Source organism: Columba livia, chromosome 6, assembly GCF_036013475.1.
Source record: "Columba livia isolate bColLiv1 breed racing homer chromosome 6, bColLiv1.pat.W.v2, whole genome shotgun sequence".
Classification (NCBI taxonomy): domain Eukaryota; kingdom Metazoa; phylum Chordata; class Aves; order Columbiformes; family Columbidae; genus Columba; species Columba livia.
The window spans coordinates 6,441,989-6,467,082 of record NC_088607.1 but is presented as its reverse complement, the minus strand read 5'-3'; the positions used below and the strand labels follow the sequence as shown (position 1 = coordinate 6,467,082).

At 44.7% G+C, this 25,094-nt stretch overlaps 1 protein-coding gene across 4 annotated transcripts in view; it reads left to right on the top strand.

Annotated features, from left to right (window-relative positions):
• The window catches only part of GRK5 (G protein-coupled receptor kinase 5), a 167,405-nt gene that overhangs the window by 56,637 nt on the left and 85,674 nt on the right, over positions 1-25,094 (top strand). For all 4 annotated transcript variants that reach the window (XR_010473409.1, XM_065066881.1, XM_065066879.1 and 1 more), the window contains one exon: positions 19,198-19,293. Coding sequence is in view for 1 of the 4 variants with exons in the window: in XM_065066879.1 (XP_064922951.1) it covers positions 19,198-19,293 (96 nt within the window). In the remaining 3 variants the exon portion in view is untranslated. The remainder of the gene's footprint in view (positions 1-19,197; positions 19,294-25,094) is intronic.

The following is a 25,094-nucleotide window of genomic DNA, read 5'->3' as shown; positions in this document are numbered from 1 at the left end:
AACATTTCCAATTGGCTGTGAAAAATAAATCAGCCTATATGTTTCATTCGGTGTGGTATAATGCAGTATTTTTAAAGGGATGAAAAATAGTTTGGAATCAAAAGTTAAACCAGTCTATTTTAACTTTATCGGAAACCTTTTTATTTTTCTTTAAAAAATAGTCATCAGAATTGACACATCTATGAAACATTTACTTATGGCTGAGTGGTATTTTCTGAGGGAAAAATGTTGCACTGAAAATTTCCTTTTGCTTTTAGGGCTTCCTTGTCTTTAATGTGCTTAGACCCATCAATACCAAAAGGCAGCTTAGGAAATACTCTTGGTTCGTGTCCTGTGCTTGCTTGAGGGCAAGATGAAGGGCTCTCACTTGAGATCGTAGGTAGCTTTAACTGGGATATGTATATGCAGTGACAGTTCATAGCCTCATATGATAATGTGAATTTCAGCAGCTATGAATTAGGAGCACAGCCCATTAAATATTGTGCTCCTCAAGGGTAACGACACCTGGCAGAGGGGCTGGGAGAACAGACCCGTATCTGCTTCATCCATCTCACCTGAGCCCATCTGTGATCACGAGCCGGAGCCTTTAGTTGCGCAAAGTATTTATACAGCCTAACGCTTTGCCTAAAATCACATGAGAAATCAGTGCTAGAAGAAGGATTTAAAACTAATCCTCTCTGGATCTGAGCTTAATGTCCTTTCCTCTGGATTATCTTTCCTAGTAGCATCCCTGTCCTCCCATCTGCTTAGTCATCTGTAAGGTAAGCCGAGCCTGCTAGGCAGAGCTTTTCTAGCAAAGTCTATAAGCAAATTAAGGAGACAAATGCAGTTAATCTGCGCTTTCTCCCACATTCCTTGTGTCCTGCCGTCACCACGTGTTCTCCACTGTAGTCAATGGGGGCTTCGCTCTGGATGTGCTACAGCCCTTAAGCATGTGTCCTCATCTAGATATGCCGGTTAAAGGATTTGCTGTCCCCCTAATGTGACTGCACATTAAGATTTTCTGTGACTTTGTGAAAAATGAATTGCTGTCTTCGTGTCACATGGTTGTCCTGGTTTAAACACAGTGGTTTGAGCAATGTGAGTTGGAAGGAGAGTCAGCTTGTGACTTTGAAAATGTGCAAATCACCCAAAAGAAATTTTTCTCAGACATGTTTATGGTGTTTCAGCTGAGGTTCCATGAAAAGTGCAAAAAATAACACTCCTGTGCCTAAAAACAAAGTCCCAAAACAAACAAACCCATAATAAAGAAATGCTTGCCAGGAGTCATAAAAATCTTAAACTGTGATTTAATATCCTGTCTCCCTTTTGTTTTAGTGGAAAAGGTCATATAGATGAAAGACATCTGCTGTTGTATCTCTCTTGGATTTCAGGACAAGACTAACTCCTATTCTTGGCTATTTTTTGTGTCAGCAAATTGCCATGCATTCCTTCTATTCAGTTGTCTTAATGTGTCAGCTCTTGAAGAGACTGAACAGCCCTGTGGACAGTGATTTCAAATGCCGGGCTGCATCCCTTATGTTTTATTCTTCAGGGATGGATGCACGCGTGGGTCAGCGGTGGGTGAAAGACGTGTCTGGGTTGATCGGATTGAGCTGGTTGGCCAGAGCCAGGTCCTGGTGGCATCTTGTGGTGAAACTTTGGCCATGATCAAGTCAACCAACGAAGGTTTTCTTCTGTGTATCACAGAGGACATCATCCTAGTGAACTAAGCATAGCCATAGCAGGAGGGTTGAGAACTGACACGCAGTTGTCCACACCATATATTGTTAGGATATTTTTTGGCGCAGTTTTAGCCTACACCAACTCCATACAGATCTTAGTCACAACTTGGTACATGGACGGTTTAATACAGGCTAGGAACTGTTTCCAAAACCCCCATACTTACGTATCCTAGTTGTTGGAGACCCGATGAGAGGCCTGGATGTCCTAGACACCACACAGCTGAGTAGGCTGGTGGTGCTGGTTGTGAGGGTTTCCTGCTTGTTGGAGGTGGGCAAGTACGCAGGAGAGGGTTTAGTGTTCACAGACCAGAGAAAGAGAGAAGTGAGGGGGAACAGGACATTGCAGTCCACTGCTAGAGGCATTGCGCTGAAATGAAGGAAGAGAAGAGCAACAGCTCCAGGCCCTTATTCATAGGATTGCTTTCAGGAGTCAGAAGGATGTGGAGGGGTAGCAGTTCAGCTTGCAACAGGTCAGAGACAGAAGGTGGCATCAAAGGCTGGTGGATGTTGATAGTCAACAAGCGTTTTAAGGTGGAAAGAGGATAAACCTGGAAAATAGAAGCAAGTAGTTAATGCTTGATATGCTAGAGGTGGACAGAACTGGGGAAGACAGAAAGAGGTGGCAGGGCAAAAGTAAAGGAAAACAACTGCCCTGACTCGTCCTTACTCTTCAATGTTCTTACCATCTTTGTGTTTTTTATTAAATCTATTTGAAATGTAGCCAGCTCTGGACAACAGTGCATTAACAGTCTTTGATTTTTCCTGGCAACTTCTGTTTTTTTTCAGTAGTACCACCCCATTTTGAAAAATGGGTCTTTCTCAGAAAGCAGTTGCGTTGACGAGCAGGAAAATTGTGAGCAGGGGATGAAACTCTATCCCTTGCTGAAAGCCATGGCAGCATCCCCAGTGAGAGCGGTGGGCTCGGGGTGTCACAGGGAGAGCTGTTGGCTGCTGTACTGTGAGCTGGAAGCTCCCTGGGGATGGGATCTGTGTTCTTGAATTGCCTTGTACAAAGAAGTCTTGACTTTGTTGGCCTTCAGGCATTGCGAAAAACACAAATGTTACACAAGTTGTCCTGTGAGCACTGGAAGTAATGAAACATTGGCGCCATTGGATTCTCTGGTGTCTGGTAAAAGGTGTCAGCCTTTTTTCTCACCAGGTCTCTTTGCTCTCTCCAGCTGCTTGTTCTCCTCCCGGTGGCAGGCAGGGTCTTGGCAAACCCATGACAAGTCACCGACTGTTCGGTTGGTGGTGGGGTCCACACCACAACTTCTTGTCCATGGTGCACACGGCAGCAACCTGCGCTTTTTGTCTGCAGAGCCGGCCTGATTAAATCAAACTGAGTAAATGGAAAATAAAACATACTTTTCCCTCTAGCGTCTAGAAGTCCTAGTTATCTTAGGTCCTCTGACAATATCAACTAGGAAATTTTTCAAGAAGAATAGGTCTGATTTTACTTATTTATTTATTTATTTATTCTAATTAAAGCTGTGCATTTAAACCGTCTGTGATAATTTCTTTTCCCAGTTGTACGTGCGGAGTGTCTCAACAGGACCGTAAAAGCCATGCTAATTTATGTGAGGGCAAAATTCATCTTTAAGATGGAAAAGCTTTTGCTATTTTTTGGTTTGCAAAATGCTTTTGGGTCTCTAAGTAGAAGGCACTGCTGAAAAGCCAAGGGATGCGTTGGTTTTATTGTTTTTATTAATGCACTTTCAAAGCAACTCAGAGATATTTTACTTGATACCTGAATCCGAGGGAGTGAAGTGCAAACCACTTTGTCATTTACTAACACAGAAAATGTGAAACAGAGTGGATGCACCTTCTACTTTTTTCCCCTGTCGTTGCTTCTCTGCTTCTGGGAGATAAAGATTTATTTTTTTAATAGTTCAGAACACTGCCTTTTTAAGCACAAAATACAAAGAATTTATATTTATTTTTGCTGTGACTGTAAGCGCTCTTCCAAATCTCGCACATTATACTCCCATGAAAAACTTCCATACCAGGAAGCTCTGGAAACCAGCACTAACTCCAGAAACAATCTGCGCTTATATTTTTGTGCAGAAGGGACTTCTAAATTGTGATCCTTATCTCTGCCTCTCTCAAGGGGCCGGTTCGAGGGCTTGCTGGCATGTGTGGCTCCCGACGGAATCAGCTGGAGCTGTAGGTGCTTGACATAGCAGGACTTGAAGCTGTTGCGGCTGAGAACCAGTTCTGCTCTTGAGACACTAGTCAGGCTGCAGGGCAATCACCGCCTGCATTTCAAGAGGGTTAAATATACAAAAACATGGAAAATAACTGGAATTCCTGGTGTGGGAAGGCTGAAAGTCTAGCCCTTAGCTTGAAAAATAAATACCGTGTCTTCATGCTCATGAGCCACTTGTGTGTTTACTGGAGATGGAGGGAGGCTGTTAAGTCCTGTCATTGCATCAAAGACAGAAAAGACAACCAGGGTGACCCTGTTTCTCCTTCCACCCCGACACCCGCTGTCCCCGGTTGCTGTGGCGCAGGCCAAGTGCCGAGCCGTGCTGGTGCCCCATGTCACAGAGTCACAGAATCATTTCAGTTGGAAGAGACCCTCATTGAGCGCAACCATAACCTAACCTAGCACTGAACCATGTCCCTGAGAACCTCGTCTAAACACCTTTTAAACCTCTCCAGGGATGGTGACTCCACCACTGCCCTGGGCAGCCTGTTCCAATGCCTGACAGCCCTTTATGTGAAGAATTTTTCCTTTTGTCCAATCTGAACATCCCCTGGCACAACTTGGGGCCATTTCCTCTCATCCCATCACTTGCTACCTGGGAGAAGAGACCAACCCCCTCCATGCTCCAAGCTCCTTTCAGGCAGTTCAGAGATCAGAAGGTCTCCCCTCAGCTCCTGGTCTCCAGCTGAACCCCCAGGTCCCTCAGCCGCTCCATCACACTTGTGCTCCATGTCGGCAGGAGCCCCGAGCAAAGGGCAGCCTGGACTTGAGGCTTCCTGCCGCCTGTTGTTTCTGTGACTCTTTCCCATAAGGACTGTTTTCGGACGGGGTCCTGTTTTTGTTGTAATTTTTAAACGTAATTTGGGACGTTAACTTCAGCCAGCTGAAATTATTTCCTTTTTGCCCCCCTTACTGAGAAGGTTTATAAATATCGAGTTACGCAGGAAGCAAATTCTCTCGTTATCAGATTGTCCTGTAGTCACTTTTCTTTTCCTCAAAAGCATAATGGCGAGCTTTATCAGTGCTCAGTCATTTGTTTCCTATTAAACACAAGTGATTAAGATACTGTTTGGCTCACTGGGAAGAGTTACTGACCTGTTTTGTCTGTAAACCTAGCTTTAAATTAGGAGACACCTGAAACTGGTAGGAAGCGAATATGAACTGGGTTCAAGTTCCATAAGTAGACATCGCAGTTTCCCAGTGGGATGTGGTAAATAGCTGTCACCAAAATAATATTAATTACATTATCATCTCCCAGAGCAGTCGCAAGAGATGCTAAAATAGCACATGTGCCGCTTGGGATTAAATGCTCAGACACCAAGATCAGCGTTTGCTGCTGCCTTGCTTTGCCCTGTGCGGAGCACACTGTGTTACTGGGGGAGCTGCGTGAGATAAGGAGGCTTCGATTTTCTGTGTAATTGCTTGGGGGTTTGCTCTCGTGAGTTTAAGAATCAGAATACCATCTAAAGCAATAGCTAAATTTTGTTTTTCTGCCCCGACACCCTGAAAGGAATGATAATAACAACTCAAAATATGGGTTTTGTAAAACACCTGAACAGAAAATGTTTCTTGCAGCAGAGGTTGTGTCTTCCCTCAAGGTTTGTTCAGTCCAGAGTGACTCTCAGTGCCACACAAGCAGTGTGTAGACCTCATTTATCAAAATCACACCCTGTGCAACTGAATTTATACCTAGTGGTGCCCCTGGCGTTGAGGTGCTGCACTGCTCTGCGCTACCGGCACTGTCACAGGTGCCACGGGCTGCACCACAACTGCTGCCCCTTCTGAAGCAGCACCTTATCAACTTCTGCTGCAAGAAACTCTCTGTTAATTTTGGTCGGCTGGCAGGAGATGGGCTCTGGGTGCCCGGGTGGGCAGGGACGTCCAGGCAGGTCAGACCACTCTCACCCCAGGACTTGCTCTGCAGCAGATCAGGCAAGCTGGAACTAAACTGGAACTGCTGAGCCAGAGCCTCTCTTAGTCCTTTCAGACCATGTTAAGTCTTCAGGGAGACTGTTTGGCCCCATAGACCCAGCAGCCTTCCTCCCTTGGGTATTATTGATGAGCAGCAGAAGCAAGAAGCAAGCAAATGCACAGTTCAATCACAGCTCATCATTAACTTCTCCACTGTTAACTGAAGCTCAGCAAGCCGGATACACGTGGCATTAAAATACACCAGCCTTGGAGCTAGAATTGAATCTGACCTGATAATCAGACTTTTCTGTCTGGGCTAGAAAGACGTGAACCTGGTGGTTTGTTAGGGACATGCTGGCAGACATTTAAAGACAGCAATACTGCAGACACCGTTATAATTAGCTCAGTCAGAGACTGAGCACATAGATTTACTTGAAAACCAGTGTGTCTGTTCCTTGGTTGACGTGACCTCTGTGGAAATACTCTGCTGAAAGAATATTTAGACTTTAGTCAACTGTTTCGATGTTACACATCCTCGTTGACAGTGTTATGTATTACCGCTATTAATTAAAGATATCAGCGTGTACCATAATGAGGGGAATGACTTATGACATATGAAGTCACTTTACCAGTCTCAGAAACTGACTGGTAGGTTGTTACTGTGTTTTAAAAATCAGAAAGTGCTCGTTCTTGTTTAGGTAGCTTAAATTAGACACCAGAGGGGTTCACATCCATTCGGATGAACAGGAAAGATGTGCCATTCACTGCTTCAAAACAGCTCAAAACTAATATAACTGCCTTAAAACAAAGGGCAGCTTTCTTCCTCGATCCTACAACTCCGCACAAAAATCTGAATTGAAATGGGATTGCGCAACAAGAAGAAAAGAAGTAAGTAGACCTCATTCTTAACCGTGGAAGAAGTTGTTTCAATAGAAAAGTGTTAGCCAGCTTCACAAAATGTCACTAGCTGGATGAAACTGGTCCCCTAGTATTTCCTGGTTTTGTTACTGCTGAACAGGGGTGATACAGACAATGAAAGAGAAACATTTTCTGGAGAGGGAAACATAAAGAAAATGTTTGCTTTTTATAATATATTTTGGGTTTGTTTTGTTTGTTTGTTTGTTGGGTTTTTTATTTGTGTTTGTTTGTTTTTGTGTTGCTCTCGATTTTTCTTCAAAACAAGAAGAAACAAGCTCAGACTGGTTTTTATGGTGCAACTCACGCTACTCCAATTTAACGTTGTTTGGGTTTTTTTACACTTGTTACATCCAAAGATCTGGATCTGATTTTTTCATTTTTTTAATACAGCAGACAATCTTTGTTTCCAAAGCGAGCAGGATAATCCATGGCTGCTCGACTGGGCCCAAAAGGTTCTGTTTAGTGCTGGAGTCAGCAGTGGTTTCCTACAATGACTGGGTTTGACCCGCGCTGCTCTGACGGGCTGGGGCTGGCAACAGTCTCAGCTTCTGCCATCAAAACATCCCTTTGTGGCCAAGTGCCCTCCTGCTTTCTCTGAAATATCTGGTGTCAGTTTTAACAAGAGGGGAAACAGACGTTCGTCACCATTAATTCGTCGGACAATTAAACTGGTGATCTCTGACCTCCTGCCATTATTGGCTTTCAGACCCAGGGTAAGGACCCCACAGATATCTGTTCTCTGTCACTCCCTGTGAGCTGCCCTAGTGTTTTATTTACTCAGAGGCTTAGCTTTTGCCCACCACCAGCCAAATGTATATGCTTTGTAATAAAAATTGCTAATAAGCTGTCCCAAACAGTGACATTAATCTCAGAGCGAGGATAACAGAAAGCAAAGGGAACAGCTGGCTGTCAGGAAAGCATGTGAGTGGGAATTATACATTTATTTAGATTTATGTACATATTAGAAGTGTCTGTCCCTGCCTGCCGCTGCTTTGGGTGCTTTGGACTAACTTGGGCATCCGGCATCTCTCTGAACCGTGGTCAGGGTCTTCACACTGGGTGGTGTGGGATCGCTGCATGGTGATGCTGTTGTCTTCTTGCTTCATCTGCCAGGCTGTGACAGCACCCAGGTTTTGCCCTCTCCTGGAGCGTGGTAGGGTCATTGTTCCTGTTCGCCTGTTTCCACGCTGCACTGGCTGAAATCAACACCTTGTTTGAATTCTGGCCCAAAGGGTTGCAGGGAGAGCAAGTGGAAGTGCAGGACTTTGTGAGCAATGAGGAAATAGTTAATCCGTCCCTGGCACAAAGCTGCTGTTTAGTGTTTGCTGAGGTGCTGCTCACCACCACCAGCTCTCGGGGTGGGAGGGAGAGGCGAGATGGGAACGGGCCAGCTCCTTGCATCATCTGACGCTTACGCCATGCAGCCTTCAAGCCTCATTTTTCAGTCGCTGCTTTTGAAGCACTTCATCAGCTAATCAGAGGAACCTTCTGCCTTTGCTTTATGATGAGTTTCCTCTTTTTTGTCTTCTACCTTCTAATTTTCTCTTATTTCTGCTTTTCTTGTTGAGTCCTTCCACTGGTAGCTATAGTAACATCCATGGATGAGTGACTGTAGTACACTGCTCCGACCCACTCCCCTCAATAAAGCTCTGCCGGGCTTTCAGACGCCTGCAGTGGTTTGGCATCCTCTGTTACAGGGGTTTCTCCAAACAGCAGGGACAGGCTTCCTTAGCTTGGGAGCCGGCTCCATCCTGCTCACTATTCGCAGCTGCAACCCGCGATATATTGTGGCAGAAGGAATGAGTCACTGCCAGAGCAATCTGTTACATCAGATAATCACAGATTACCTCCATTAACCTGAATCCCTTCTGTAACCTTTTACAATAATGATCCTAGATGCTGACGCATACAGTTGTGTTACCATCATGTCTTGGGCTGTCAGTGATTTTTGAGGATATTGTTTTCATGGGTTCCAGGGGTGATTTAGCAGGGTGCGACAGTGAGATCCGCAGAAAAGAACTGTTGGTACATTGATGGTGGGCAAGATGATGGAGGCAAAGCCAGGCTTTATAGCTAAGTAAGGGGGAGAATTTGTGTGAAATGCAGAGTCAAGCCTCTTTGCTTGTTTTTGCCCCCACTTTTTCCTTCCCCCCGTGGTCTTAACCCTTTCATCCTCCTGGCACTGGTCACACCACAAACTCCCACAATGCTGCAACCTCAGTCTCCCACAAATCTGTCCATGGCTATTCGCATCAGCCCTGTGCACCCTCTTCCACCCCTGCTGTACTATTTACTAGCTACTTTTTTCTTCCAAAGCTGAAACATGTGCCAGCACCTTTTCCTCTCTGCCAGCCAGTCACTGCAGCTGTAACCAGGCATTTCAAGGTGCTTTCACCCTCCTCTCCACATTTCCTCCATGGCGTGTGTCATATAGCTGGGATTAATCTTTGCTTTACGCACACATCTGCAGGTGAGAATCTGGCATGGCGATCAGCCAAGGAGAGCCAAAACAATGGGTAGGGTCTTTATCTGTTTTTGTGTTGAAGAAAGACGTGGCAGATCTCAAACAGAAAGTAACCCAATCTAAGACACTTTACAGTGATGGGGCTTTTTCCTGGCTGGCTCTGGAAGCAAAAGGGCTGAAGTGTCACAGAAGCGATGTTCCTCTAAAACTGTTCTGCAAGCATAGCCCATACACTCATTCGCAGGAGGTTCCTAGCATAATTTACACAATTTTTAGCTTCTTTACATCAACTGTCTGAAAAGTGTTGAGAGAAAAGCATTGATCCAGCCAGGCATCACTGAAGGACATGTTTTATGGCTGTTGATCTATCATCATGCACTGTGAGACCGAGGTAATAATCCTCTAGACCACTGCAAACATACAGAAGTGCCACAAGATAAAAATGTACTGGACACCTGAAAACACTTCTGCAGTGCCCTCCTACTCCAGCATTTGCATCAACACCTTTGCTGGGCTGGGATCTCTGGTGGGATTAAATGTGGGAGGAGATACTGTGGTGGTGCAGCGATTTGGTAGAGAATTTGCATTAACAGGCGGCACAAAGGGCTGTAGAGTCACTTCACATCAGGCTCTGTGCAGCTGAGACCCATGTGTTGCATCTCTAAACATTTGGAGTCTGCCTGCCAGACGGCAGGACTGAGTTCCCAGGTGGACTCTCTAGATGCTTGAGGGACTTGACTTGCTCTTCTGCTTCCTCTGTGGGGACTCTATGCTGTTTCTGTCTTGCTTTTCCAGTGGCTCTTTTCCTGACTCAGACGTAAACCATCTCAACGGAAAGAGTGTGCTGTTATTTATGCACGGAAAACAAAACACATCTGGATTTCTGGGTTCTTATCAGAGCATCTCAAAGCTTTACCGGTTCTACCAGTTAGGTGGAACTAATAAATCAGTCAGGCCTAATAAAACAGCCTGTCTCAAATCATTAATTTTTCATGACGTTTACTAAAATTCTTTTCTTTAGCCCTGTTGGCAAGTTTATTTAGGTGAGGGCACAAAAACAGCAAAGAACATAACTCTCAGAGCTTGGCTACAGACTGCTGATAGGAACACACTTGAATTTTCACCTCCCATCCAGCTGGATCTCCTCCCCATAGTTCAGAAATACCCCGTATAAAACTCAAATGTCAGGAGCACAGAGGCTAAGTTCTTTTTTTAGAGACTGCAGAACTATTTGCGGGAGAAAAAGCCCACACAGCTCTTTGATGAGGAAAGAGCGAACCCACATCATTCCCCGATCAGGGCTGGGTTTTTTTGTGTGTTCTCCCTGTAGAACTGGCACCGGAGTTTTCGGAACAGCCGAGCCTCATGAATTTGCCTGTACCAGGGCCAGGTTTCCTTGTGTGTTCCTTCTGCCTCTTGTGCCGTTGTGTCGCCAAACATCGGAATTGCACCATGTGGCACAGCAAATCGACAGAGCCTTCTGAGACTTCTGATTGTTTCTTTCAGTGTCTAACTAGGACCCACAAGTCACTTGAAGGTATTTTGGCCTTAGATGTCAGCCCTGAGAACATTTGGGTTGCTTGAGGAATGCCACGGAATCCAGGAGCACTACTCGTGCTACATGGGCAATGGGTGATACATGGACTGTATGTGGGTGTTGAGTTGCATTTGCAAGTCTGGGCTTGGAGGTGTTGGTTAGCAGCTTGCAAATGTCTTACTAAACCAGGTAATAAATATATAAGTTTAAAAAGCCATTGCTTAAAGAAGAGTTAATATCTGGAAAGATGTTATCAAGTCCTATTTGAGCAGGATTTCTGGAGCAGGGATTTGCGTTCTTTCTCTGGAAGAATGGGAAGCAGATCTCCTACGGTCAATGTAAATTGCAGCTGTGCAAATTAACTTAAGGGAACCGGTAAGGAATGTGGGAATTTAGATTCACTTGAACATTCAGCTGTGGGGAGGCCACGTTCCTTGTTTAATTCTTGTGTGCGTCAAAGCATGTGATGGTTGAGAACATTTCTGACAAAAGAATCTTCCTTTCTGAGAATGAACTTTTGTCAAAAATGAAAGGGTTTGCAGCAAAGTGTCTACTTAAAAGAAAAAAGGATTTGGTTTTTCTAGCTTCTTTTTGACAATATAGAAGCATCATTTTAACCGAGTAAAGAATGTCAATTTACTGTACCCATTTTGTTCCAATGATATAATATATCTTAATACCCTATTTGATATGTTCTATGATAATGTTTTGACATTAGATAACTGAGATGACTCAAATGTTATCAAAATGAAATGGTTTAATGTCTTTAAATCAGAATTTTCTAGAACTTTGAAATACTGACTCTCAGCTCCAGTTTGGAGGAAAACTCCACAGAGATATTTAGCATTCCTAGCAGGGTTGGTAATCATCCATACTGAAGTGTTACAGACAAATGTTGTCTGTTATCTACATCACTGATGGACAGAATCTCTTCATACTCTCCAGGTTCATACATCATCGTCTCTCTGTGTTCCTCCAAGAGACCTTAGAGGTCCAGAAACAGCTTCTAAAGGAGCGTAGTGGCTCCAGGTTAATTTGTTGCCTTATCTCTTCTGCTCTTGTTGCCAACTACAATGTCAAACACTATCCAGACACCCTTCAATTGAAGCCATCAACACAGTTCATCTCAACAGCGTGTTGGACCATTGAATACTTGGTAGCGCATTCCAAACACAACTGAACTGCCTGGATTGGTGCCAGTGGCCTAGTTTATTTTGAGATCAAGAATAAGAAGTTAAAATTTTGGCCTGTGCCTAGTTTTACTATTTTAGATGATAGCTGGTTTTATTTTTATAAGATTTACTGTTTGTTTTTCTAATAGATTGTAAATCTTCAGTATACTTTGCATCTTCTGCATTATTTTTGTTTGTGGTATAATAGCCAATAATCTGTTGTGGTTTTTTTTCCTCACTCATCAGCTGCAGATAAGCACAATGCAGTTAAAATACAAGGCATAAATGTGAGAGATGCCATAACAGACAAATTAAAGGTGATTACACAAGGGAAAATTAAACTGCATCCAGGGAAATCACATCACCAAACAACTCCTCTTAACACGCGTAGCAGCGAAACGTACACCCAGCATATGTGAACTGGTCCCCAAAACCCAAAGGCAACTTGTTGAAATAATCTATAAAGTGCATTAAAAATACCCAATGGAGGATGTAGGCAGACTTGCGTAGAGAATGCCACAATTTGATGCTCACTGGAGACCAACAGCAAAGATGAAAGGCTTGTTTTGGCAGTTTAGTTAAGATCCTTTCAGTGTGCCCTGACTAGACATAAAGGTAGCTTATGTAAAGGCTTCTTTATATTCCTAGACTAGTACCAAAGTGGCCTTGACATATGATAGCTGAGCCCTCAGGATCAGTCTTCAAAGACTAATCACAACTTCTTCTGTCCCTTTGGGGCGGTAGATGTTATTAAAGCATATTATTAACATATACATTATTATTAACGTATAAAATGTGTTATTGAAGTTGTGTTTCAGTCACTCATCAGTATTTACAGTACTACTTGACCTCTTTTTTAAATAATAGGTAGATATTCCTGCAATAAATATTTGTTTATGAACGGTGACTTCTGTAAGACAACATTAAGATGACTTTAGATGCCAGTTGTATATCAAATGTTTTGCCCTCTGGTGCTCTGGTAACCAGATTGCAAGGCCAGGCTGACTTTATTGGGGAAAAGCTTGAATTTTGCTTATATTGGGGAAGAGCTTGAATTTTGCTTATGAAATTCTCATCTCTGTGGTTCTGGAGGCTTAAATGTGAAATAAATCTGCTGTTCATTTTCAAAAAGCAATGAGATGGTTTACACAGCGGTTGTTTGGCTTATGTATTTGCAGCAACATGCAGATGATTTATGTGCAAACGTGCCGCCACAGCAGGGAAGACGGGCACAAAACCCTTATCATGGTGTCACATTCTGAGTGTCACATTCATCAAAAAAGGCTGCAGGAGATAAAGACAGATTAGCATCGATACGAGGAGCTATGTAACGTGATTCTCTTTTGAGGGCATGTTGTGGACTTTTTGTTGTATCTTTGAAACCAGAGCCTCTAGGGACTGCTTTGTGGAAGCATTGCATCCAGGTGGAGGGTTGACACCTACCTGCTTTTGAAAATCCAGCCCTCATTCCCTGTTCCTTGAGGTGATGCTCCATAAAAGGGGTTCTTAATGGTCTCGTAAGTGCTTGTTTTAAGCACAGGTTAGTCAAGAGTATCATCTAAAGTCTCATAAGGGTAAAACAGGGGTTTTTTTCTGCTTTCCCAGATGAGAAGGGCAGAGACTGAGCAGTGTCTTTCATTCTTTGAAAACACTTTTTATTTGCTAGTACAGCTGAGTGTAGGTGGGACTGATATGAAACAAGAATGGTGAACCTGGGTGAATTTCCATGTGAAGCCGGTCTAAGGAGGGTGGAACTCTTTGCCTTAAAGGGTGGATGAGTTAGATATTAAAATGTCTTAAGGAAAAATGGTGGGCTGATAAGTTTCATTCATGCTGTCTCATTAGGAAGAGACGCTCCAGGAAAATAAGCAGTTCCGTGTTTAAAATTTATATTCTTTTCCTTCACAAATACGTGGTTAATCTCTGGAACTCACACCCACATGAAGGAAAAGGGCATTCAACAGTCCAGGCATTTACCAGGAGCGTAAGAACAGCATGAATTTAAATAGCATAGATTCTAAAAAAGAAGACATTTTTGGAAGCAATACACCTTCATGTCTTGTTAGCCATATCTAATTAATAGGATATGGAAAAAGCTCCTGATTTCCAGATACTGTAGAATTAGTTTTCTGAGATGTTCCTCTGAAGCTGCCTACGGTCTGTCCTGTACTAGACGGACCATTTGTTTAATCTAAAGTGGCAATTCTATATGTACCATGTAGCTGCATGCTACATTCTCTCCCATTTCATGGGAGAGAGTAAAGGAAGGCTGGCAAGAGGAAGAGGAGAAAAAATGTAAACTTAATTTGAGTGGAAATAGGGCGCTAACCATGACTTTTGGACTTTTTATATGTTTTGGAGTTTGTTTCACTGCTTTCCCGTGCCGTGTAATCAAGGCCTCGCAATCAGAGCGTGCAGAGCTCTGTTTTCTGTTGGGAAGGTCTTGGATGAGCGCCGAGCTACTCTTGCGAAATGGAAAGACACAAACTCTAGTCGTCCTTCAGTGGTCTGTGTATAGTTTACCTAAACTGTGGGTTAACTCAATTGCAGACAGTACAGTTGAAGGCAATGAAATGTTTGGCCATCTCGTGTTAGCCAGGCCTGGCAGCGTGTGGTATGATGGAGGCTTATCAGCTCAGGCAAGGACGGAGCAGAAGTCTGAAGCCAGCTTAGCTGGGATGAAAAGCCACTTTGCATGGTGGCAGGAGACACGAAGGGAATACACTGCAGGCGAGATGCTGGGATGAATTCACCCATCATTACGTTTTACTCTGTGTTATGAAATATCTTGAATCAGCAGAGCAGGAGCATGGCTTGATCCTGTTGTTAGCAGGATTAACACGCTTCTTGGCTTCAGCTCATTCCACTATCTTTGATTTCTTGTGTCATTTTGGACAAGTCAATTAATATCTCACTGGCTTAACAACATACAGGTGCTTTCCTACCTCATTTAGATGTTAAGAGAGTAAGTATATCCCGAATAACGAAGGCAAAAAAGTAGGCATCTTAGGTTAAGAGTGACTCCTGCTCACAAAGGTTTAATGTGTGTGCCTCTGGTTATGTCTCTCTCCTTGCACACAGGGATCAGAGCTGGATTTTCCATCTGGCGTTACAAGATGATATGGAAAATGACATGTATTTTTCAGTAGGTAGGATGTCAAGCAAATACCTTTGTTTCCTGTAGGACTGGTTGACAGCTTAGAGAATTGGCTTCAATCCCCAGTTTGCAATTGCTGAGTAGTTAAGTGGATGCAGGGGAGTGAAGCTGAGATTTCCCACTGTTGCTGGGAGCTCACCTTTTGTCATCATCAGCAAACCAAGATTTTAAAGCAGTCAGACCCTCCAAGACCACATGATGGAACTCACATCTAAAACACGGCACGTCTGCCTGAGAAGCTGCCTTGAAGATTGCAAATCCTCCTGTCCTGAACAAATGGTGCAAGGGCAGCAATCAAGGCAAAGTGTGAAAAGCTTCCCTCTGCAACCTGCACAATTACTGACCTATTCAGAGAAACGTCCCCTTTTAGCTTTTAGCTCCGCTAGACAATTTACCCTGTCTCAGCTGTCTCAGTGCATTAAGTCCTTCAAAACCCCTGGAATTAACATTTGGAGCCAGCAAACACTGCTGGCTCCACAAGAAAAGCTGAGAGCGGAAAGGTCAGGTCGATTAAAGCAGTTGATCAGAATCTTTAACATAAAGACGTCACAGGCAAAACGGTAACGCTACTTCACGCTCAGCTAAGAGCAAATGATTCATCAGGCAAGGCTGCTTATTTTTGGAGAATGGCCACAAAAAAGGAGGAGAGGAGAGGAGAGGAGAGGAGAGGAGAGGAGAGGAGAGGAGAGGAGAGGAGAGGAGAGGAGAGGAGAGGAGAGGAGAGGAGAGGAGAGGAGAGGAGAGGAGAGGAGAGGAGAGGAGAGGAGAGGAGAGGAGAGGAGAGGAGAGGAGAGGAGAGGAGAGGAGAGGAGAGGAGAGGAGAGGAGAGGAGAGGAGAGGAGAGGAGAGGAGAGGAGAGGAGAGGAGAGGAGAGGAGAGGAGAGGAGAGGAGAGGAGAGGAGAGGAGAGGAGAGGAGAGGAGAGGAGAGGAGAGGAGAGGAGAGGAGAGGAGAGGAGAGGAGATGCTGGCCGTAGCAATCATGGTTGTAACAGGGGACCACTGAGCCCTTCTCCAGTTTTGATGAAAATTTAGTATCAGAAATACATCATCCAGTGTAAATATATCCATATATATTTTACATTGAATGGATTTTTAAAACATTCTGGCCCAGCTTAGCAGGATCATTTCATCTCTGCTCAAATCTTAGAGCTGTCATTCAGAGCAAAGGGCTATTTTACAACGCTCCACACTGCTTGATACTGCTAAAGATGTGACCATTTTGTGAGGTGGCTGGAGAAGCTGCTGTGCTCCGAAATCTCCAGTGCCTTGGCCTGGAGGATAGACCTTCAATGGGTGAAGATGCACTGGTGCTGAGCAGATGCAACCTAAAGGATGCTTTCAGCTGGCTTACTCCTGCTGCCTCCTGTGTCCAGAAATGACTGGAAATTGTGTTCCAGCAGCTGCCCAAGCAGCTCCATACTCCTTGTGGTGCCTGCAGTGCCCACTCGTACCTTAAAGGATCCAGAAATCCAGATGCAAACCCTGTGGCTGTCGAAGGGGGATCATTCTGCTTTGACACCAGCCCAGCTGCTTCCCTCCCTCCCTGCCCTCCCTTTCCTTCCCATCTCTTTCCCAGTGCTAATCAATCTATACTTAATTAATTTAATTCCCATAGATGTTTGGCATCAGGGCATAGAACTCAAAGTTTACAAGATAAATGAGTGTGAGGAAAAACATGAAGCAGTAGTTCAGGAAAGAAAATGCAGCCAAGGAGAATGAGTGGTGAAGAAAAAGAAGCTGGAATTCCTGGGGAAAGGATCATGCACCAGAGGAGGGTGTGAAGGGAGGGGACAGAGAAGTGTAAGTACGGTGTGATGGGGCGGAAGGGCAGGAGCACCAAGGAGTGTGCAGAGGGCTCCTGGAAGAGGAGAAGAGTGGGGAGTGGAGATGTCAGCCTGGCGAGAGGGAGTAGCTGTGCAGGATTGCAGGAGGGGGCTTCATGGAGGAAAAAGCCAATGGAGGACCCTTGGAGTTGCTGAATCCAACCCCTGCAGCCGCTGGTGAGCAGAGCAGAGCTTTGTGCTCCAGGAGTTGGTGAACAGATGGTCTCAGTGTCCACTCCAACTTGCAAAATGCTTCTCAGCACCTTGTAACATACCTGGGACCTTCAGCATGCAAGAGCAAATGTTATATGCTGTGAGAGGGGACTAGACTGCTTTCAGTGGTGCCCAGTGACAGGGTGAGGGGCAACGGGCACAGACTGAAGCACAGGAGGTTCCATCTGAACATGAGGAGAAACTTCTTTCCTGTGAGGTGCCAGAGCCTGGCCCAGGCTGCCCAGAGAGGCTGTGGAGTCTCCTCTGGAGACATTCAAACCCGCCTGGACACGACCCTGTGTGATCTGCTCTGGTGACCCTGCGTGAGCAGGTGGGTTGGGCTGGATGATCTCCAGAGGTCCCTTCAACCCCATCCAGCCTGTGATTCTGTGAAGAGAGCAAGACAGTATCTCTGATGCTGTGGCTAGAGGGATGGGAGAAGAAATGATTTCAGCAATGATGTTTGGGATGCGCTCTGCTTAGAGTTCTTTATAGAGTTCATGTATAGGGTGCATCTGCGTTGCATAATACTGCCTAGTGTGGAGGCGGTCACAGCGCTCCGTGCTTTGCTGGAGACTAATTCCTGGAAAGGGTAACATAGCTGTGCTCCCAGTAGTCTAAACAAGCTAGTTCCTCTGCAGGTCCTGCAGATATCTCTGCTCTACATTGCATAATGTAGACATACAATAAATTCCTGTCAATAAGGAGTTTAAAATAATTCAAGGCGAGCTCTGCAATGATGAAACCACTGGCCACCAAAAGCGAAAGAATAAAAGGTGAGATGCAGAAGGAGCACTCCTGCGTCAAAGGTTTTACCGTGTGATCAGAAGCTCCCCAGAGAGTGCAATGCTTCCCAATTTTTTCCAAGACTCAAGTTTTCTCTGTAACATCTGCTACCTTTTAAGTCAACGCTCTCCTTATTTAGCCTGCAATACCATGTAGTACCCAGCACACCTTCAATCTGCAGTTGTGACTCTACCAGCCCCTCTACAGAATTATCTCAGCTCTGAATTAGTCATTCGACGTGCCAGCGCATGTAAAGTAGACTCAAGTGAATCAGATTTTGTGTGCAGAGGCTGAATTATAGTAACTACAGTGACTGGGAGAATCTCAGTCTGAATCTGGGCTTTCACATGCAGAGGGATGCTCTTTCTCCCTTGGCTGTGCAGCATCTCCGAGTGGGACAGGCAGACACAGGAGCCAGGGATGAACCCCCCCTAAATCTAAAACTATCCTCTTAGGCTGAACTGCTTCGGATGTGAGTGCCCATCTATTACATGTGCAAGCTCAGATGTGGCGCCTAGAGATGCCAGCGGTGCCTGGAGCAGGGTGTTCATGAAGCAACATTGATGAGGGACATTCATCAGCATGGGAAGGCTGAGGGGCTCCGATGTTGTTGTTCAGCCGGAGCTGGAGGAAGCCAGCCAGGCTGTTCACCCTGAGGACAGCCCCATTCAAGAAACCTCAGGGAAGAGTGAGAAGGGGCAAAAAGAACCAAAACGAGATTTTCTCTTCATGAGGGTATTATGTTAAATTTCTCCCATTGTTCTCCTCCTGTGCAAGCGGCAGTGACCAGCATCTATATCATTGGTGGTAACGCTGTGTTGGCAGAATATGTGATGTGAGGGACGGATGGTGATAACTGAATTTTGGCCTTCAGTTTCTGGCACTTGTTTTGAGGTGGAATCAAGGTTCATCCCAAAAACAGAAAGGGGAGATCCATGTTGAAAAGATGTGAGCTGTAATTTTACAAGGTTATTTGACTCGTGTGAAATGGCTGTTGGTCAGGGCAGAGGTGATGTTGGAGATGCTCGTGAGTTTAGCACTGTCACCTGAACTGGACCTGGTGGACCCATCTGAGCTCCCAACCTTTACCAACCTGGTCTTCTGTGAGATGCCGCCTCCTTGGTCTGTGTCAGCCCAGACAAGCTCAGACTTGATCTGTACATCTACCCACAATGTCTTGGCTTTAATTATAAATTATATCCATAAGAACTGTGAGCGGGATGCTAAACTCTGGATGGTACTAAGTCCCCAAAGCAATCTAATCCTGATATTTCTTTCTCTGCAGGGGGTGGAGGGAAACGCAAAGGCAAAAGCAAGAAGTGGAAGGAAATCTTGAAATTCCCTCACATTAGCCAGTGTGAAGATCTCCGGAAAACAATAGGTAAGAGCTTTTTCCTTTCTTTGGAAGTATTGCCTAAATAAAATGCTCTATCAAAACTGGTTCAGCAGAACGGCATTAAAGGTACTCATCATTGAGTGAAATCAGTTCAGAGGTGGGCATGCAATGCAAAACATCTCCCAGGCCCTTTGCTTGGTGTTCCTGGGCTCTGGGGGACAGGGACTTCACTGTTAATACCTGGCATGTGTGGTGGATGCTTTGACTTGGTACCTACCAACGTGGCTGTAAAAGGACATTCAGAAGTGAATCCCCTCATCACATCCTGCTTTCCCTGGTAATAACGAGCTCTTTATCAGGGAGGAAATGAGACCTGATGAAAGTAGAGAGATTACTGATGTAGTGGAAGGTTAATATTAATTATACTCTGGATACGATGTTCGAAGCAGCAGCCGCTGTCCTCAGCCTGCCAGGTTTGCTCAGCATTATCATCCTCTGTTCACAACACCACTTCATGTAGTTTTTTTCATAGGATGTGTACATTTTTTTAAAAAAAATAGCTTTGTTTTACTGATGTGGGCCAAACACAGATTAGGAAGGGAGCTTGCAGCTGCCATTTCCGTAACACATAATTTCTCTTGCTCGTACCTGCCAAAACGCAGCATTCTTTTGACCACTGCCTTGGCAGACAAGTCTAGCAGCTATCTCCTTGTCAATTCTCCACTGGAAAGGCAGTATTATTGGTCTCACCACAAAAGGTTAACTCCAGCAGCTGAGGCTCCTTTTCTCCCCTACACTGACATAAAATCCAGCCACTGGCAATGGATGAATGAAAGGCAAGAAACTGCAGCAACTGAGATAACGAGCAGCATAATTTGTCTAACTCGAGTGAACTCCTGGGGTCTGAGTGACAGTGCCCTGGCACTGCCTATGTTCAAAATTCACAGTGTGTTTTCACAGAGAAAATATGTGGAATATTTTGAAAATCTTTTAATGGTCTCCTCATCTGCTGTAGAGCTACAAGGAGGTAAAGAAAGGAGGGGGAGGCGGGAGAAAAGAGTGTGGGTTCTCCCAGTTTATGGCCACTCGACAGACACACAAACCTTGGAACAATTTCAGAAGGTAGGGAACCTGCTGGAGGCAGATCTGACTTAATATAATGTAATTTGCATAGGGAATTCTCTCTGTTGTTCCATCAGCCTTGAGGGGGAAACAGCACCAGATAAAATGCTTGCTCTTTGCAAATATGTAATATCCTAAAAGGAGTAGTCTTAAAAAAAAATAAGTCTGGCAGTGATTTCTCTTTCTGAAATGCTGTTTCTGGCTTTTATTTTTGTGTCAGCTTTGTCCTAAGTGTAATTTGGTTTGCATTTTTTTGTGAATGACTTGGTCAAGTAACAGGGCAAGAGCCCTTGTGATGCTCTTGGTGGATTTGGCTTCACTGCAAAGACTCCCTGTTGACCGGGAACTGTAGCGACTGACTTTTAGACCATGGGAAATTAGGCCAAATCCTTCTTCTGTGACTCTCATTTTTATTGAGTAGCCTTCCCGCTGAGCTGGATGTAATTACACAAGGCATGAGGAACTGCTCAGCCTGAGGAAGGTCATCCGTCCTTGCTGGCTCTTCCATTTTTCAGTTAATCTAGCTGAGGTTGAGACATCTCAGACAAACAGTCGCTGTTTATAAACTTCTCCTTGCTCATACACGGGATCTGACGCCTCTTGGATGAGCCAGACTCTCTGGTTCTTTGGCATTAAGTCATTTGCACGTGTGTGGTTGATCCGAGGCACTTGGGATGGACCTGTTGCACGTACAGATCCATTGCACTGGGCCCAGTGTGGCTCATGGACATCCAGGGACAAGTCACCACAGGTCATCGATGACAAAGGCCATAGCAGCCTGGCCTTTAACTGCTTCTTTTATTGTCTCTGCTGAGGAAAAACAACCCCCATGGCTTTAACCCATCTTCATTTGTTATTACCTGCAAGTCCTTTAAAAGGATCTCAGGATTTTGGTTGACGAGGTGTCTCCGCAGGTGATTTTGTGAGGGAATGTACTGAAACATCTTTCTCGAACCATCAGCTGAACTGCTCTATGATTTTCAGGGGATCCAACTGCTCGGTGTGTCTCCCCATCAGCCCCTCCCCCAACAACTTCTTAGCCCACTGGTCAGGGCCAATTAAATTTGAGAACGAAGCAGAGACCCCAGAGAGGCTTTTTCCTCCAGTCTCTATGGGAACAGGCAACCAGTGGAGAAAAAACACTTTACACAAAGGCTACAGCTTCAGTTCAAGGTGTTCAGAGATCCAGACAAATTTTGGTAGGTTCTGCTCATCACAGACCTCTTTACCGTGTGTCAGCCTCCCAGCACTTTTGGTCAGACACAGTCTTGCCGCTTTATGTTAAAAAACCCCAAAACATCTTGCAGAGACTTAGAGGGTTGTGGGAACTGGAGGACTGGGCTGCTGAGGTTTCGTTGTGCTCCTCTTCTCTGGATGCTTCCCAAGAGCCTCCATGGAAAAGCTGGAGGCAGGGATGGGGTGGACCTGATTTAGAGCGGGCATGGGCTGCTGTGAAGCAAGGCTCGGCTTAGTTCAGTGCAGCCATAAGCCACGGGTGGAAAATGCTGCTGTTGTAATTGTGGCAATACAGCCTACGTGTGTGCGTGTAAACACCTGCCTTTTGGTGTAAAAACGTGTGTGCTTTTGCACCCCGCTAAGGTGTACTGAAAAGAGGCTGTGTCTCAAAAAAAAATAGCGTAGTGTGAAAAGTAATCTGTGAAAAACAGGAAGGCTGAAGTAAACCAAGGGTCTGCGACCTGTGTTGACACAATTATGAGTCAGTTCATACCTTTTGGTTCCCTCTGTGTTTACAGGAGGCTCTGTGTTTGACTATCCATCATCTGGTGTCTTACTGAAAGCCTTGCTTAGTAAAGCCCTTCTTCCCCCTTTTTCTTGTGCTCAGAAACAAAAATCAAAACACCCGAGAGAAACACTGTTTTTGGGTAAATAAACAAACACTGGAAACATCTTTATTAAAAGTACCGTTTCGCCAAGGAGCTATTTTTTTGGATTACACTTAAAAGCAACTTTTCTCCTCTGTTTTTTGTCCAAAGTACGCAACACCTTTTGCAGGGAAATTCTGTTGTGTGCTAATTAAATGGGAAAGTGGAACAGCAGGAGTGTTCAGAGGGATGCTACACTAAAGCCTTTGCTGGGCTCTGAGAGAGGCTTGTATATGTGCTACAAATGGCTAATATATGTCTCTATTTGCACCCCTCTTCTCAGCTGTATTAAACTTTATTAAAAGAGATGACCCTTTCCAGGTTCATATTGGCATTGGCAGCCCTTTCAATCGATGAAAACTGCTGTTTGAGACACCGGTGACAATGACTCATATGATGGATGCTGCTAGTAGATGGTGTTCTGCTATCTACAATTCAGAGATGATAGCTTAGCAAAAGAGAGATGTTTCAAGGGAAGGGAAAAAATAACAAGCACAGCTTTAAGAATTCCTACATTTGACACCACAGCATGAAGAGATGCCACAGGTTAGGGATACCTACTAGTTTAAAGGCCATCAATAAACAAAAATATAAGAAAAAGTTGTAATTTTAGAGGCCAGAGTGTCCTTTTGATGATAAAGGATTCTGCATGTCTGTAAATATTCCTGAATGACGCAAAAGGTTCTGTTGGTTAAAAGTGTGGAATTTTTATTTCTTTTGCTCAGCCCCATTCTGTGCTTTTTTCTCCCATAAAAAAGCTGCTTGGGTGAAAGAGTTGATTATTCAGATCTTTGGCAAATTTTCTTTCGCAACTGTCCAAATGCTATATAATAAATCAAGATTTTTTTTCCCCCTAGATTGAAGTTTGTGGGGAAACAGCCACAGAATGTGTCTGCTGTTTGTTGCATAGAGTGATTTGTTGCATTATTGCAGAAAACTTTAACTCCTTCAGTAAAGCAGTTTCTGGTTGTGCATTGTACTCGGGTAGATGGAGAACTCTAGTGATTTTTCTTCTTAAATATTTCTATTCAGTGAGATTTCACAGTCAGAACGATCAGCCCCATTAATGCTAATTTTTCCGTGCTTGGTTTAAAAGAGAAACAAAAAATCCTCCTTGTGCCATTTAACCTCTTACGTGACATTTGCAGCCCATTTATCCAGAGTAAAAGTAGCTTGAGCTTCCAGTTCTGGCAGGTTCTTTTCAGTATTGTTAAAAATACTCTTCTGTGTGCGAAACGCTTTGTAGAGACGCTGAACAGAATAAGTGGGACAAAATCAAAACCACAGAGTTCACATGCTCACTTTGTAGAAAAGCTGGCTCTTTTCCCCCCCGCTTTTTTGTATTGTACTTTTTCAAATGCACTCAAGACCTTCACCTACTTTTTGTGTTGGTGCAGGCTCTCTAATGGCTTTCAGACCCACCTAAATGAGGTTTCTTGAGCTGCCAGCCTGGATGCTGATAACAATCAAGCAGCAGCAGTGTGAACATCAGTGTAGGAGAGATGCTTGAGTATGTATCCAGCTTCCAGCTTCCAGTGCAGCCAGCACTGAGCTCCATCCTGTGGTAGAAAAACTGCTGCTATACCCTGGTTATCTCATTTAAAGGTAGCGTGGGCACCTCTGATCTGCTCCACAGTGCTGGGACATCTTTTCTGAATTCCCACCAGCGGTTCTGAGGTTCCTTGTCTTCAGAGGTTTGCCAGATAAACGCTTGGGGAAGGGGTCTCAGGAAACAAAAATGTGAGTTTCCAGGCTTACTCCTGGGGGAAACTGCCTTGGAGATACCAAGTGACATGGCATATCGATGTCCATGATGGGATAACGTGCCTTTGTGGCACCTGAGGGGGGTATCTGCTCAGGGAACAGAGATGAGAGGTCGCATCTGGAGTGCGGCATCAAGTTTTGGGCTTCTCAGTTTAGGAAGGACAAGCAGCGGACTGTGAAGATGATACAAGGCCTAGGGCAACTTTCTTATGAGGAGAGACTGAGAGAGCTGTGTCTGTTCAGCCTGGAGAAGAGAAGCTGAGAGGGATCTCATCAGTGTTTGTAAATATCTCCAGGGTGGGTGTCAAGAGGACGGACCAGACTCTGTTCAGTGGTGCCCAGTGACAGGGTGAGGGGCAATGGGCACAGACTGAAGCACAGGAGGTTCCATCTGAACATGAGGAGAAACTTCTTTCCTGTGAGGTGCCAGAGCCTGGCCCAGGCTGCCCAGAGAGGCCGTGGAGTCTCCTCTGGAGACATTCAAACCCGCCTGGACACGATCCTGTGTGATCTGCTCTGGTGACCCTGCGTGAGCAGGTGGGTTGGACTGGGTGATCTCCAGAGGTCCCTTCAACCCCAACCAGTCTGGGATTCCATGATTCAGTGAAATGCAGCGCATGTCCCCATCCCCAAGCGTGAGACTGTGGTGGTGTCGCTCGTAAAGCTCAGGCACTGGAACTGGGAAAGAAAAGGCATCAAAAGCCCCGTCTGATCAAAACCACAAAGAAGTAGCCAATTTTCTCTCCACCAAATTCTTCAGCTGTAATGTTTACAGTGATTAAAACCCCAAGATTTAGAAATGTAATTCCGAAGCCAACAAGTAGATCAAAGGAAGGAATCGCAGCTTGCTTTTCACTGTAAATAACCAAGCACAACTGGCTATAACTCCTGCGATTGGCTTATACTGTTGGTCTGAATACTACAGCTAAGGCTGGTCTCATGTTTCTGACTAAAACTAGAGTTTGAGTCTTTGAGATTTTTTTTTTAGAAAGCATCAGCTTTCCTTGCTAAAAAGCTTGCATTTTAATAAAAATAGTGTTTCAACAAGTCATCGGGGTTCCATGGCATGAAATAACA